This window comes from Ambystoma mexicanum, chromosome 4q (assembly GCF_040938575.1).
Source record: "Ambystoma mexicanum isolate Mex_15411 chromosome 4q, UKY_AmexF1_1, whole genome shotgun sequence".
NCBI lineage: Eukaryota > Metazoa > Chordata > Amphibia > Caudata > Ambystomatidae > Ambystoma > Ambystoma mexicanum.
Genome location: NC_090928.1, coordinates 368815364 through 368831304, shown reverse-complemented (window position 1 = coordinate 368831304; position 15941 = coordinate 368815364). Strand labels below are relative to the sequence as shown.

At 48.9% G+C, this 15941-nt stretch overlaps 1 protein-coding gene across 3 annotated transcripts in view; it reads right to left on the bottom strand.

Annotated features, from left to right (window-relative positions):
* The window catches only part of RMDN2 (regulator of microtubule dynamics 2), a 1053472-nt gene that overhangs the window by 81759 nt on the left and 955772 nt on the right, over positions 1-15941 (bottom strand). The window contains exon 10 of one of the 3 annotated variants that reach the window (XM_069607939.1): positions 8518-8830. The exons of the other annotated variants lie outside the window; for them this stretch is intronic. Within the exon in view, the coding sequence (XP_069464040.1) occupies positions 8795-8830 (36 nt within the window). The 3' untranslated portion in view covers positions 8518-8794. Of the gene's footprint in view, positions 1-8517; positions 8831-15941 lie in introns of those variants that run through there. 3 annotated transcript variants of the gene reach the window in all.

Sequence of the window (15941 nt, the reverse complement as noted above, 5' to 3'; positions counted from 1 at the left end):
CGCTCTTTTTGATTTGTCGCACTGCACCTTTTGATTCATGCTTCATTCGTGCAGCGGCATGAGAAACTTTATTCCGCTCTTTTTGATTTGTCGCACTGCACCTTTTGATTCATGCTTCATTCGTGCAGCGGCACGAGAAACTTTGTTCCACTCTTTTCGATTTGTGCTAGGTTTCACCAAGTGAAACTTCAGGCAGCCCTTTTTGATTCGTGTGGGGTTCGTGTGATGGCAAGAGAAACTTTGTGCAACTCTTTTCAATACGTCAGAGTGGTGGAATGGCAGATTAGAGCGGAGCGGAACAAAATCCGTCAGATTTCACTTCCCCGGTTGACGGAACAGAATTTAACATTTGCGCCCAGCCCTAAACTGCACCCCAGCAGAAGTTACCAAACTCTTCTACTTTACATTTAAACTATGAAGGCGGTCAAAGCATGATCATGAGGCATATTCACCCGAGTAAGCAAAAAACAAAAAAAAGGTTGTCTGTCATTTATATACTCCGTACTTGGCGCTGCGTCAGGATTTTAAAAAAGAAGCCACAGACTGTCGAGAGAGGCTATACGAGAGAGGATAGCTGAATGATTTGACAGCCAAAGCAATGAAGAGAGCTTGTAACAATAACCGTGAATCATTGTTGGAATATAGAGAGAGAGACACAGTCAAACAAAAAAAGATGAGAAACTGGTATTCGTGAAAACTTTTAGTAACTTGTCTAACCAAATAAAGAACATTGTTAACAAAACTGGCGGATCTTGGAAAAAGGCAAGTGTCCCATTGAAAAACCAATCATAGTCTTCAAGAGAAGTGAAAACCTCAAGGATCAGATCACACGGAACGATAACAGTCTTGGGCAAGGGAGACAAAAGACACTGGCCCTCATTACGACCCTGGCGGAAAGCGACTGACCGGAGCGCCACAGCGTAAATAGCGTTTCCGCCATTGCACGAAGGAGCAAAGTGCGGCCCATTCCGACCCATCGGGCACGAGCACCACGGCATGGCGGAAGTGCAAAGTCCGCGATGGCGGAAATGACCCCAAAACGGCCCACACCGCCGCCGTACGGCGCCCCAGGTGCAATACCGCCACCCCTCTTAGCGGTCACCGCAGTGTGCGCCTACCGGAAAGTACGGTGCCCGGAAATATACGGAAACGGAAGTTAAAACATGGGCCCGGAACGGGAAACATCCCGGCGTACACCTATAAATACACTAAAACCACACAACCACTAAAATCACTACCCTGAAACACACCCCAACCCGTCAACCACCCTAGCGAAACCAAGAATAATGGGAAAAGCAGCGAAGAAAGCGTGCGACCGCAAGCGGCAGGTCCACTTCTCCCGTGAGGAACTCACCGTGCTAACAGAGACCCTCCAGGAGAATGCTGCCGTCGTCTTCTGCACGCAAATGACCAGGACGGCACTTGCAAACAAGAAGGCCATATGGGCTCTGGTGGCACAGCGGGTAAGTGCGGTGGGGACCGCACCCCGCACCCCACAGCAATGCCGCAAGCGATGGGACGACCTGCGGATACGCGTCCGCAGCATACTCTCTGCCAACCGCAACATTGCCACAGCCACCGGGGGAGGTCCTGAATCACCCATCAAGTTGACCCCCTGGGAAGAAATCTGTGCCTCCACCATCGGAATGGAGAGCATAGAGGGAGTCGGAGGGATGGAGAAAGGAGTGCAGACATCCGAAGATACAGGTAGGTGGGCCAGAAAAAACAATGCCAAATCCACACAGTCCATCCATGTGAAGTACCATGCGTCCACATAGTGCAACAGAAACACATGTCCAGGAGAACGTCCACACACATCGGCCTGATAGCGCACGTTAAAACCCACAATAAAGACATAAATAATTAAAAACCCCTAATACACGCACTACGCGTGCAGCAGGCACACCCTAACTGCAGGCTGCCAAACAACTGCACCCTCACTCCACACACAAATCAAAGCACCTCCAAGGCCCCGGCCCAAATCACCCTCAGGTACCACCCCAATGCATGTGATACAATGCCATTCCAATTCCCACAGACCCACCAATAACCCTCGCCCTCCTCTACTCCACCACAGGGTCCGATCCAAACGACGAGCTACAGGACACCCCTACCAGCACACCTGCAAAGAGGGCCAAGACCAACGGCCAGAGACCCTCCACCTCAGCTGCACGCATCAAGACACGGCAGCAGCACAAATCAGGTGGCAGCACAGAGGAGGGAACATCAACAGGCACCCCAGCAGCCAGCATGCCCACAACACCACCACCACAGGTCCCCCCAATGGATGCCACAGAAGGCACTGCCTCCGGTGGCAGCAGCACCATAGGTGACACCCCATTGATGGCAGCATGCTCCGACACAGAAAACGGGGATGCCGAAGTCAGATCCATCCATGACCTGTCCCAATCCCCCTGTCTGTCCCATCCCGTACAACATGAGGATACCACGCAGGGGCACCCACAAGACGACGACTGGCCATCCCCCACAAGCCCTGTGGCAATGCAACATGAGGACAACAGCCCCTCTGTGACACCCCCGCAAATGGCCTTGGCCCAGCAGAGGCAACAGTCCCTCGACCAGTTGATCGAACAACAGCAGCAACTGGCCACGCTCCTCAAGGACCATGCTGATGAATGTGGGGGCACTAAGGCAGACATAGAAACATCAACTGAGACACTTAGGGCACAAATCGAGAGTAGCACCGAGAGCCTGAGAGTCCAAATGGAGAGTAGCACCGAGAGCCTGAGAGTCCAAATGGAGAGAAGCACCGAGAGCCTGAGAGTCCAAATGGAGAGAAGCACCGAGAGCCTCAGGGGGGAACTGCATGCGACGGCCAAGGACGTATGTGCCGAACTTGCCGCAGTGCGCCGTGTGCTCACTGAGCTCTCGCAAACCCTTAGGGACATGCATGGACGTGAGCAGGCAGACACATCATCCGTTGCAAGCTCCGTCCAGGGCAGCCCCCAACGTAGATCTGGAAGGAACCTGCGCTCCACAGGCAGGGGTGCCCCTGATACCCGCAGAGGGGGCTTGCAATAGCGACAGCCCACTGACAATGAGCATCTTTGGACACTGGTGTTCGGGGGGGTGGAGGGGGTGTGTTGGGCTCACTTGGGTGGCGGGTCGATAGGGTGTTCAACATGACATCACATGTGCCATAAAAAGTGCACGATCAACCAATGAGATGTGTGGACATTGATCTTTGTGTACTAGGCCATCATAGGCGTACAGTCCATATTGTGCATGTCCCAGACACACGCAGTGCCACGAGTCCCGTGTCCATGTATCAGCCACCAGGCGTGAGTGCTAGAAGCATACATCAATGAGATGCTGACGAATGTCACGGGCCTCCGGTGCCTCGCAGACTCCATGAGGTGCTGCCACATCCCCACCCTCATCATGACCATCTTCAGGTGCTTGCAGTTCTGCGTCAGGGGGCATGGGCACATTTCTACGTACGCACATGTTGTGGAGCATGACACATGCCATCACCATCTTTGCAACCTTCTCATGGCGGTACAGGAGTGCCCCGCCAGACCTGCTGAGGCAGCGGAAACGGCCCTTCAGTAGGCCGAATGCCTGTTCTATGACTACACGGGTACGTGAGTGGGCATGGTTGTAGTCCTCCTCATGCTGGTCCCGTGGGTTCCGGACTGGTGTGAGGAGCCATCTCTTCAGTGGATATCCAGCATCACCTGTATGTGGACGAGAAACGTATGATGTGGAATGCCATTGATACGTATGCACACCCCCCCCCCCTTCCTGCCAGGTCATTGCCAATTCACATACCCCACATCATCATGCATGTAATGAGACTCACCGAGTAGCCAGGATCTGTTCCCTGCGTGTCGCTCCATGTAGCGTGGTATTGTAGAGTTCCTCAAGACCATAGAATCATGGGTTGATCCAGGGAATCGGGCGCAACAATGTGTAATGATCCTGTTGGAGTCACACACCATTTGTACATTCAGGGAATGGAATTGTTTTCGGTTGCGGTACTGGGCCTCCATGGCATGTGGGACGACCAATTCCACATGGGTGCAGTCGATGGCACCAATGCAACCCGGTATGCCGGCAAGTGCATGGAATCCCACTTTCGTGTTTGTAATTTCCTGCTCCGAGCGTGGTAGGGAGATGTAGTCGTCTGCGTGCTGCAGGAGGGCATCGAGCACTTGCAATAGTGTCCGTGAGAACAGTGGCTGAGAAATGCCATGCAACTGTCCGACTGTGTGCTGGTAGGTGCCTGTGGCCAGGAAGTGGAGTACAGACACCACCTTCAGTAGGGGTGGGATGGCGGTTGGGCTATCTATCATGCTGACAAGGTCAGCCTGTGTCATGTCCACAATGGCGGCTATGGTGTCCCGGTCCAAACGGTAGAGGGTGTGGATCTGCTCATCAGTGAGGTTGAACGGATGTGCTCGGAGGCGTGGGATTGCGGGCTGCCTGCGTGGTGGTAGTGGCTGTGCTGGTGGGCCTTGCTGGCCCTGCCTTGCCCTCCTCCTCCTCCTGCGTCTCCTCCGTGCGGCCGGTTGTAGTTGGTGTTCGTCTTCCTCTTGGAGTTGGAGCACTTGCAGTGCTATCAGGTCCCCCAGGGCCAACATCGCGAGTCCTGCCGGTAGCATTTCGGTGTGGTTGTGGGAGGAGACTGGCTGTGCAATTTATGTGTTTTCAGGCTGTATGGCCTCCACCTGTGGTGATTCATTCCACCTGTGCAAACTGCCCTCCCCTTTGGCCGAGCACGTCACGCGCACAACGCTGCAATTCGGGGAATGGTATCTTGCTATTGCTATCATGTATTTGTACCCGATGGCCGTGTTGGATTGGTTGTTATGTTCATTCGGCTATGGTCCCATTGTTTCCCATTCTATCTGTGCAGTCGCGAACAGACTTGTGAAGGGTCAGTGGAACGTAGTACTCGAGTAACGGTGGGCCCTCATGCATCACTGTACCGAGTTGCAACGACGGGCGGGGCGTCCCATTCGTGGGTGAAGGCAGTTGCCATTTTCACACACAGCCGCACTCGATGGAATAATTAGTGATTTCAAACGGCCACAGATGCCTTTCCGACGTGGTGTTGCAAATGAGGAATTCGAAGGGCGGCGCTTTCGGTCTTCAGCTGGCGGCGAGGAGATGCCCACAGGTCTGACTGCAAATATAACGTTCTATTGTTCAATGTCCTTGAGACAGGGCCCATGGCGAGGGAGCAATGGTTGATATGAATAGTTTGGGATGCGCATTAGCTACGTGGGCGATGAGGCCGGCCGTTCCCAAATACATGTTACTTCACAACACTGGAATTACGGGCTGGGGCACTGTGGATTTTGCAGGCTGCATAACGCACAGACTCAATGGATGTTTCTAATGTCATGTGAGTAATTATTCAGGCGTTTTGATCCCGGGATGAGGGAATGATGAATGGATGCATGGGCAGGTGATTTGATACAGAGTTTGCCATGTACAGGGCTTCTTGGGATCTATCCGCCTCCCCTACGCTATGTGATGCAGGGCTGCCATAGTGGGACTATCGTCTATCTGGCCTTGTTGAGCCCTCCCTGTCTCGAGGCGCCCTCAGACACTTGTGTCCATGCACGTTGACATTCCCATCTGATGGATTCTGTTTTGACAGACGCATGCACAGGTACACTCGTTTGTGATGGTGTTTGCACCTCGATATAGATGGTTATGAGTCGCAAGTGGTTTTGGGGTGGTGATGATCCTTTTGAGTGGGCTAGCATGCATATGGCTGTGGATTTCGTGTGATCATTGAAGTGAGTTGTTCGAATGTAGTTCTGATGGCCATTCTGTTCTTTTTCTTTTCTTTTGGTTGACAGGTATCTCCTCCCCCTTTGCCACTGCCATCTGTATGCCACTCCTGCAGATGGATTTTACTCCCGACACCTGCTGCTTCGTGTTAATCGGTGGAGCAGCATTACGATCTTATGGGACGATCGCCAATGGCCCACATGCCCTTACGCAGTACTGGTGTCTCGGAGCAACATTTCGGCCTTTCAGCTGGACTAGTGCCTCCCCATTGGGACAGCCCTGCGGTTCTGTGCGCTTCCATGTTGCCTTTTCGTACGTGAATGTGGCTCTGTGTACCATGGGGGTACAGGGCGACACACAAGTAGTGGCTGGTCATTTCTTGCGGATGCAGCCCACAATGGTGATTAGTGTTTTGGAGTTCATGGCCTGATGGCTGTATGGGCTTGGTGTCTTTGATGTGCATAAATTGCTATTCTGATTTGGCCCGTGTAGCGTTTTTCTTTGCAAGTGATGTGGCATATGCCTATTTGGGGGGCGATGTATTGTGAGGAGATCTGCATTGGGTTCCAGCTTCGGGGTTTAGTTGCGTGGTACTGTACTGGGCGCGTTTGCCTACTGAGCCCGTGAGGTCAGGGATGGGGGCTGCCTATATGACAGTTTGAATGTTGTCATGCTCAGGGGCGGGGGATTGGGTTTTGTGTAACAGATGCCGGTCAGCCAGGTGGACTGGTGGAATGATGTGATTTTCGGAATATATCTGGGCACAGGTGCCTGTGTTTGCGTGCGTTTCTTGGTGGGGGACTGTGGTCATGTCCATTGGGATGGCTTCTGTATTCGTGCCTTCTGTGACCTGCAGCTCCCATTGGCCCCTCTTGTGTTGCTTTTGTTCGTTGGCATGCATGGGTGCTTTGTACATTTCAATGGTTGCATTGTGACTTCATTGCACCTACCGGGAGTTGTACTTTGTGGGCAGGGAGCGGTGTACAGGCACTCAGTGGGGCCGTTTACGGTTGATTCGCGATGCCGTACTTCTCGCCATGGCGGAATGGTACATTCCGCCATGCCTGATGGCGTTAGGTACATGTCCGCTAGGGTCGGAATTGGCGTACCGTTGCACCATGGTGGTGTTTGCGGTTTGGCATGGCGCGCGCGCGCGTGCTTGGTGCAGTTAGCGTTGGCGTTCACTACGGTGTCGCTAATGGCTTCGTACTTTGCGGTGACGGGTCATAGTCGCACCGAGCGCTATTCGATGGCGGTATTGCATTTCCGCCATCGTTTTTCGATTTCCGCCAGGGTCGTAATGAGGGCCACTGACAGAAACATGGGGTATGACACAGTTAAGAGTGTGTTCACAATGAGACAGAATAGTTTAACAAATTCTAACTCAAAAGGGTAATATATAGTAGTTTATGTCCCTGCAACAAACTGTATATAGGAAAAACAGAGAGGAAAATCAGAATTAGGGTGACAGAACACAAGAGCTCTATTATAAATCGGGTGCAGATTGCAATCCTAGTAGCCCATTGTATTGAATTTATTCACACTGCAGAGGAATTGAAGTGGACAGTGTTGTACCAATTGAAGACAGGGAATTACTGCAATGGTGACAAAAGGAGACTGCTGGGTAAGGAGCAACAACTCATTTTTCTGGCAGTGTGTTGAGGAAGGCCTAAACGAATACATAGAGTGGCTAGAGCCTAAATAAACTCAGTATGGCCCTTTTGAGAATACCACTCTGATGTTTTTTGGCATGATGTTTTCTGGCACGGTTTTCTGGTCATGGTTAAATAAAGTGCGTAGTTTATTCCTACCCAGTGCAGTAGTTGAATTTCCCATTCAGAACAAAACACGGTTAAAGTGTTAGGCATTTTAGACGTAAGAGAAATAGGTTGTGGTGAATTGCACTTCGATAAATACCGAGATGAGTAAGAGTAGGTGGTAGGCACAACAAGCCCCTGCATAACATCAAATATACGCCTGGTGCCTGATAAAAATAGAAACAGGCCACAGCGCACTTAATAAGGCGTGTGTGTAGAGATAAATAACTGCTGCAGTCTAATTTGAGGAAGCGATTGCCAGCAATGACGTTTTCCTGCTGGATGAACATAGAAATAGGACACCACAGGCAGAGTACAGCATGTACAGAGGAGAGCGGGAAGCCGTTGCGGCGTGGACTCAAACCGGCGGTAAGTCATGAGAATGCAACCAGTGCTGTTACAAATGTATGACCATAAGATTAAAACATTGATCATAGTGGCAGGAACTGACCTAGAGAGTGTTGATCTCAGTTTTGTTTGCCCTGTAGACCCCTATCTTTGAACGCCACACGGACGAAGCATAACTAGGTAACCGTGGGAAGCTCAGCGGTGGAACAGCTAAGCTTAGGAACGTTGCCCTGAGACCACGTGAGGTAAAGCTCTGTAGTCTGGCCATGAAGCAGTTGGTAACTATAAAAAGTGTGAAAGCAAGGAAGTAACCAATTCAGTAAATATGTTCTGCTGTTTTGCAGGTTCAGGACTGGGCAACCCTCTGAACAATCATGGGAAACATGCTGGGTATAGATTAGAGAGTTGAATTGCACACAAGAAGCTACACGTGGAAGCAAGCTCAAAACCACGTGAGGCAATTTAAGAGTTGGTACTAAAAACATAGTGGGTTGGTTACAATATAAAGTCTGTGAGGATGAATACATATTTTCAACACATTCATTATAGAAAATCATGATTCTATTAAAGACTCAGAGGCGAAAGATTATGCTCAGTTCTACTCTTTACTTCTCGAGCAGCCAACAATAAAACTCAATGAACAAAAAACTGGCAATGAACTACATAAACCATGAAAACAAGAGTGAATTTGTAGTTTGTGCTTCATAGGTTTATTCCTATACATGATCCCTCTAGTCCAATCACGTTCCACAGTCTACCATAAACACCATCAACTTCCTTAATTCCTCCTCTTTTTGCAGCTGATCGACAACTGAAACTTGCGCCCCAACCGGTAGACGTCTTCTCTCTTTCTAACACATTGATCACTCCTCATGAAGCCGCTGGTTTAGCCTCTGCCCCTGTCAAAACATATATAACATCCATGAAACGACTCCTCTTGGACGGGTGGGCAATCGCTTATAATAATGTGACATGTTCAATATCATCAACAATACATCTATAAACATCTTGTTATTATTCATACCACTTCCTAGCAATTGAATGGGTGGAATAATCTTTTGCCTCCGAGTCTTTAATAGAATCATGACTTTCTATAACAAATGTGTTGAACATCTGTATTCTATGTCAAGACTCGGGGGCTCTGATTATGCTTGTTTAAAGCTTACTTACCACCAACAAAGCTACCTTGTCTACTAGTCTAAAATAAATATTCTTAAAAGTCGCTTCATTTGATCCGTGTGACACCTTCAAAATGTCTCCAGCCGTGCTCCTAGCTTATAGGCCCTATGCTATGGCCCTTCTAGTAGAGTGAGCTCCGAAATGACCCACGTCAATGCCCACTGGGCCCATGCACCATTTCACCCATCTTGCCAACATGGCCGACGCCACCGCCTTAAACAGCTTTTTCTCCGCTATTAGCTGTTGGAACACCCCTATGGGCGCGACTTGTTCTGCGATGACCTCGTAAACCTAAAGACACCTAACCGGGCACACCTTGGTTCTTTCTGGGAAAGCCACATTCTCTACGGTTCTTATACCCGTCTTCGTCCTCTTCTCTATGTAGAAGGTAACCCCTGTGGTAGAAAAATACTTCCTGTCCACCTCCAAAGCTCTGACCTCCAGCACTCTCGTACAGGAAATTAAACACAATAATTTATTCAGTTTCGCCCAAAGCACTTTCCTGGATAGTTGTTAGTTGTCGGTCCATGACTAGAACATTCTCAATACCATGCTCACGTCCCAGAAGCAGGAATACTTCTGAGTCGGAGGTCTCATACATCTAACTCCCTTCAGTACTCTGCAAATCAAGGGGTGTTCTCCCACGGGTTTCCCTTCTATATATTGATGACCGGCTGATATCGCCGACCTGTAAGTATTCATTGTTCTATTTGCCTTGGCTTGTTCCGCTAGACTGGCCCAAAAATTCACCATGTGAATCACATCTATTGAGTGTACTTCCCACTCCATGCACCAATTAATCCATTTGAGCCATGCCACTCGACAAGCCTTCCCGGTCACCGGGTGCCAGGATTCTCTGATTAACTCTTGATCTGTTCCCGAAAGACCCGGCTTGGCCCATGATCTCCTGAAATTGCCCAGTCTATCAGATTCAGGTTTCCTGATTGAACCAGTGGGTGACGCTCTTCTGCCTTGCCCAGCACAATGTCTTGTCTGTGTGGAAGTAGAATTGGAATGTCGTACGACATTTCCAGCAGGTCTGGGAACCCAGCTTGACCCCTCCAATTGGGTGTCACTAGAAACACTGTCGCTCCCCGTCTCCTGACCTGCACCACAGTACATGCTATCATGGCAAACAGCGGGAATGCATATTCCGTCGCAAGCCCCCAGACTGGGAGAAAGGCATCTGTCGCTACCGCTTCTGGGTCTGGTCTCCAGCTGAAATACCTGGAGATCTTCTTGTTCAAACTCGAAGCGAACAGGCCCATCGAACAGGCACCTCTCCGACACATGATCTCCTGGAAGACTGATTCCTCCAGCTGCCAATCGCTTGAGACTCTCAAGTGTCTCGAGTTCCAGTCTGCAATCGGGTTCTGGTCCCCTGCCATAAGTGCCAAAAGTCCTTGGTTACTTCTGCCAGCATTCTGGATCTCGTCCCTCCCAGTCAGTTTATGTACCTGATTGCTGAGACGTTGTCAATCTTGAGCAGGATGGCGCATCTTGCTCCTTCCCGAGTCCAACAATGGACTGCAAAGGATCCTGCTAAAAGTTCGAGACAGTTGATATGGAGGGCTAGTTCCTCGTTCGACCATCTCCCCCCGGTCGACTGGTCGGCGCACCTGGCTCCCCAGTGGGCTGGCGTCCAATTCTATTACCAGGTCCTGGGAGGATCCAAATATCGCTCTGCCATTCCACGCCTCCATGTGGTAATACCAACACTCTAGCTCTGTTCTCGCTTCCTGAGAAATGGGTACCTTCTGTTCGTAGGATAATCCCTTCCTGATATGCTCCATCTTCACCCGTTGCAACACCCCGTAATGCAGAGGGACTGGAAATATAGCTTGAATCCAAGATGACGGTCGGCCTACCAGTCTGGCTATCTCTCACAGGGAAATCATCTCTCTTGTCATCATGCTCTTTATCTCTCTTTTGATAGAGTTCACCTTCTCTAGGTGTAGACTGAGGGTGCCCTGCACTGTTTTCAGAATGACATCCAAGAATTCCATTGACTGGGCCGGATCTAATTCCGATTAATTCACAGTTTATCAGAAATCCTAGTCGCTGCAACAAATCTGTTGCTATCTTGCCCTGTTCCACTATCAATTCCTTGTCCTGGCACATTATACATATATCGTTGAGGTATATAATTGGTGTATAATTGGTCTGATTACCTGTTGCCTGAGGTGCCCCACCACAAGCTTCATCAGTTTGGTGAAGCACCAAGGTCTGAAGCTAGTCCGAAAGGTAAGCTTGTAAATTCCCATTTCTGTCCCTTCCAGAGGAACTGCATTAGCCTCCTCTGACTCTGATGGATCAGTATCGTCAGGTAAGCATCCCCGAGATCTATATTCACTAGCCAGTCTCCTTTCTGTAGAATGTACCCCAGTAGATGAACTCCTTCCATCTTGAAGTGTCTCTATACCAAGAATGAATTCAGTGATCTGAGTTTTATCACTGGCCTGACTTTGTGTTTGCCCTTAACTAGAAACAAGTTGCTTACAATTCCCTTTTGGTTTCCTCTGGCAGGGCTGATCGCCTTTTTATTTCCAGCTTTTCTACCTCTCCGTCTAGCAGAACTTCCTCTTCTCTGTTGAACCTTATTTGTTTGGGCGGGAATTCTTGTATTGGTTCTTGCCAGAATTCCATGTGAAAACCCTGAATCGTTCACAGAACCCCTGTATCTGAGGATATTTCTAACCAACTTTGTGTGTGCACCGCCACTCTCCCTCCACTGGAGGTAGCCCCGCTTCTAACGCTTCTGCTAGCACGCCTTTTTTCTTCTCACCTGCAACATTGTGCTGCTGCTGCCTGATGCTGCCTCTCCAGCCTCTGCCTCTTCCCCTGGAAGGCGAGAAAGGGTTGGCCCGTCAGTCTTCCTGCTCTCTCCAGTGTGATCTATTACCGCAGGACATGTCATATGGGTACCGGCTGGCCGAGGGGCCCTTGCCTCTGCCAGCTTTATCGAAAAACAATCTCCTGAAAATCTTCTTGAGAGTGGCCTGTGCCTTATCCATGGAGGCATAAGTGCTGGCAAAGTTTACCATGTCTTTTATGAAGGTCTCTCCAAATAATGTACCTTTTCTGATAGCGCTAGCTCTCCCAGTTTTGAGTCTATTTTCATTAAAATAGATCTTCTCTCCATGGCTATTAAGCTATTCACATTTCCCAGAAGACATATTGCGCTCTGGGCCCAGCCAGATAGTATCTCCGGGTCGATAGTCTCCTTCTTTCGCTTAGCCTCCTCCTCTAGCTGCCATATTCTCATGATCGCCCAACCACCTCCAGTAACTTGTCCTGGCAGGACCTCCAGCAACGGTCTATGCCTTTCTTGACAGTCCTGCCATACCTTCCCAGAAGGTCAAAATCCCCTTGTCAATTTTGGGTGTCTCTGCCACCCCGTCTGGCACTCTCGGTTTGGGGAATTCCGCCTTCATTTTGCTCCTGAACTCTTTACTCATTGGGGCTCTGAGTCTCTTTCTCAAGTAAGCTGTACTATTCTCTGGGGGGTCCCATTCTCATGACTTGGGTGTATCAAAGCATCCGGGTCGAACTGGCCCGAGGCTCCTCATTTGCAGGTTTGCCTCTCTTGCCCCTAGGCTCTCGCTCTTCACTCAAGGAGGAGGTTTGTGATTCTGGCGAGCTGTGTTCGTCTGATTATTCGCTGCTCATGCAGTCGTCCTCAGAAGTGTTCTCTGGGCTACAGTTGTCATATCTGGCTCTTGACCTCACCTTTCTTTTGCCACTCTTGTTCTTCCGCTGTGAACCTGGGGAGGTCTGGGCGCTACAAACCCTACAGGTTTTCTTTTTTCTTCCCCCTTTGTCCCTGCATGAGAGAAAGACACCAGGTCTTCCATAATGCCCCCTTCTTCTCTCCTGGGGCCCCTGCTGACACTCAGTACTTTCTGCACTGCCTGACTCATCCTCATGCCACTCACGTGTGGGCCTTTCCTAGTCATCATCTTAGTATCTACTCATATTAAGGCTGTGCCATTTGCCTTGTCCTTATGCAGGAGAGAGAGAGAGAGACAGAGACAGAGAGACAGAGAGAGACAGAGAGAGAGAGAGAGAGAGAGAGAGAGAGAGAGAGAGAGAGAAAAAGAGATTATTTGCTCCCGTTTTGCAGTTTTTCTTGGGACTGTGCCCATCTTTCTCGCCCTGCACCTGTTGCAGTAGATGCTGCAGTGCGCTCTTGAGGCCACCGTGCAGTAAATGTGCTCCTCCGTGATCTGAGGAACGTATGATTGATATATGAGCTCTTGTAAAATGTCCTTTTGTTCTCCCAGCGCATAATTAATCACCTCTCATCACTGTGCTCACAGAAGTTTGCAATGGCGCTGGAACCTCTGAGGTCCAGCCGTGCCCGGCACAAACCTCCGTGTAGCACTGCCCCCTACCGAGATTTAGAACATTGGAGGTTTTCGCCCTGTTGTGTTCCCTAATGCGGATAAGCTCTGCCAAGTAGTACCGAGCTGCGCGCCAGCTGTGCTTCACATTCAGACTATTATCCCATTCACAATCCCACATTATTAAAGAATTACTATCCTAGTCACAATCACACGTTATTAAATAATTGTAATGTCACTTAGCTCAAGTCCTCGAGCAGCAAAGAAAGAGGAGGAATTAAGGTGATGGTGTTTATGGTGGACTATGGAACGTGATTGGACGAGAGGCATCACGTGTAAGAATAAACCTATGAAACACAAAGTGCAAATTCACTCACGTTTTCATGGTTTATGTAGTTCATCGCCAGTTTGTTGTTCATTGAGTTTTATTGTTGGCTGCTCGAGAAGTAAAGAGTAGAACTGAGCAAAATCAGAGCCTCTGAGTCTTGACATAGAATCAATGCAAATACTGAAAGTGGCTCCCGTGTACTTATATTATCGACAGCTTGGAGCGAGAGGAGCACTTTAAGACCCTGCATGCGCAATACAAAAGTGAAAGAGGAGGGCAATGTTACAATTTGCTAAGAGGAAGAATAACTTGTGTATTAAAAAAAGACTGTGATGAATTGCCAACCCGTCGCTGTGTTTTTGAATTACCATAACCAACATGGCAATTGCATTGGTAATCACCTGTCTAGGGAATTGGGCTTCATTACGAGTTGGGCGGTATCCTGGCGGTATTCCCGCTGTGATACCGCCCGTGCTAATAGCGCTACCGCCACACGGTCCAGCGCTATTAGTCCTTCCCCATTCCCCATTGGGCACATTTGGGAATTACCCATGGACCCAATGGGGACTTTTCAGCACGATAACCGTCAGCGGTATTATCGTGCAGTAATAGCACCGAAAATCAGCAAATTCCTGGTGGGTTCCCCCCAGCTCAGAGCAGGTGGTAAATGCTGCCAAACATGTGATTTGGCAGACCCTTAAATGCGACAGTAATAGCATTACTGCCGCATTTAAGGGTTACCGCCCAACTCGTGATGACCCCGAATGTGGTATTAATGTTTTAGAGATTGGGTTTGCGATAAGAGAGATGAGGTGTAACTAAGAATTGTTTAAGTGCACATTTCTGTTCAGGTGTCAATTGAATGTGGAATTATGGGGAATAATAGCTTGGATTGTTTATTAATCAAAATTGTAACATGCAAACTCGATGCATGAAGATGTGCTGGGATGAGGCTGTAACACCTCGCCAATACAGGGGAGCCGGCATGACCCAGGAGAAATTCCTAACACTTGTTATTTAATGTGTTGCGAGGAATGAAACATGCTGGGTGAATGTGAGACATGCTGGGTGAATGTGAGACATGCTGGGTGAATGTGAGACATGCTGGGTGAATGTGAGACATGCTGGGTGAATGTGAAACATGCTGGGTGAATGTGAGACATGCTGGGTGAATGTGGAATGAAGTCTGAGCGAGAGGATTCGTTAGGTGGAGTGAGTGAATGGCTAATTTTAGCTTTTTGAATTGCACTTTATGTTGAAAGCACTAGCACTTTAATGATTTGAAGATGATAAAGAGCCGAGGACTGCTTTTGATCATTAGAATTGCAATGTATGTATTTTTGTGTAAACATTGTGTTGTTTGAATTATTGTCTGCTGCTATACTAAGACAGAAATGCTGCTATTGGTGATTACAGAGTTTATTAAATGTAATAATGTACTGTGAACGAATCCATTTTTTATTTTTATATTGGTGCATGGTTATTGAGTAGAATGCCACTCTGATTCTATTGAAAGTATCAGACCTGTGAGTATTTGTGCATCTAAAAGGACAGTATATCCTAGAGTGGGGTTGCTTCACGGAGTCGTTATATAGCCCTGCTGTCTCATTGTGTTGTGTGGTAACAGCCATAATCCTGTGTAGGTCTGTAAAAGTTTTTTTGTCACTTATAAACCTGAAGTTATAGAAACATTGTACCTAATTTTGCCGAAGGCAATGACACATCTAGTCTATCTTTGAAAGATGTGGGGCAGGGAAAAACGCTGTGGTTCCACCTGTTGCCAACCTTACATGTCACACCCTGGTATTTTGAGGCATAAAATATATTGAGCAAGATTGAGGTAGCCTGGGAAAATTAGAAGCTCGAGAACATGTGACGCCCACCACCGGCTGGTGATGTTCTGGGGCCACTAGGCTTGGGCTGTGCAGGAGCATTTGCCTGGAGTAGCCCTGTTCCGCCCAGCCTTACTTCAGCTGGACGTTTCGCAATGTCAAGCTAACCAAGGGTTTTGGATAAGGGGGTAACAACGGGCAGATACAGGCATAAAATTGGCTTTTGCACTGATGAAAAAGTGCGCCAAAGGCACTTCATCCTTTTGTGGTAGGTTGTTTGCGCAGTACCGAAGGGGACCTTTGTGTGATATACATTGCAATTAGTGCA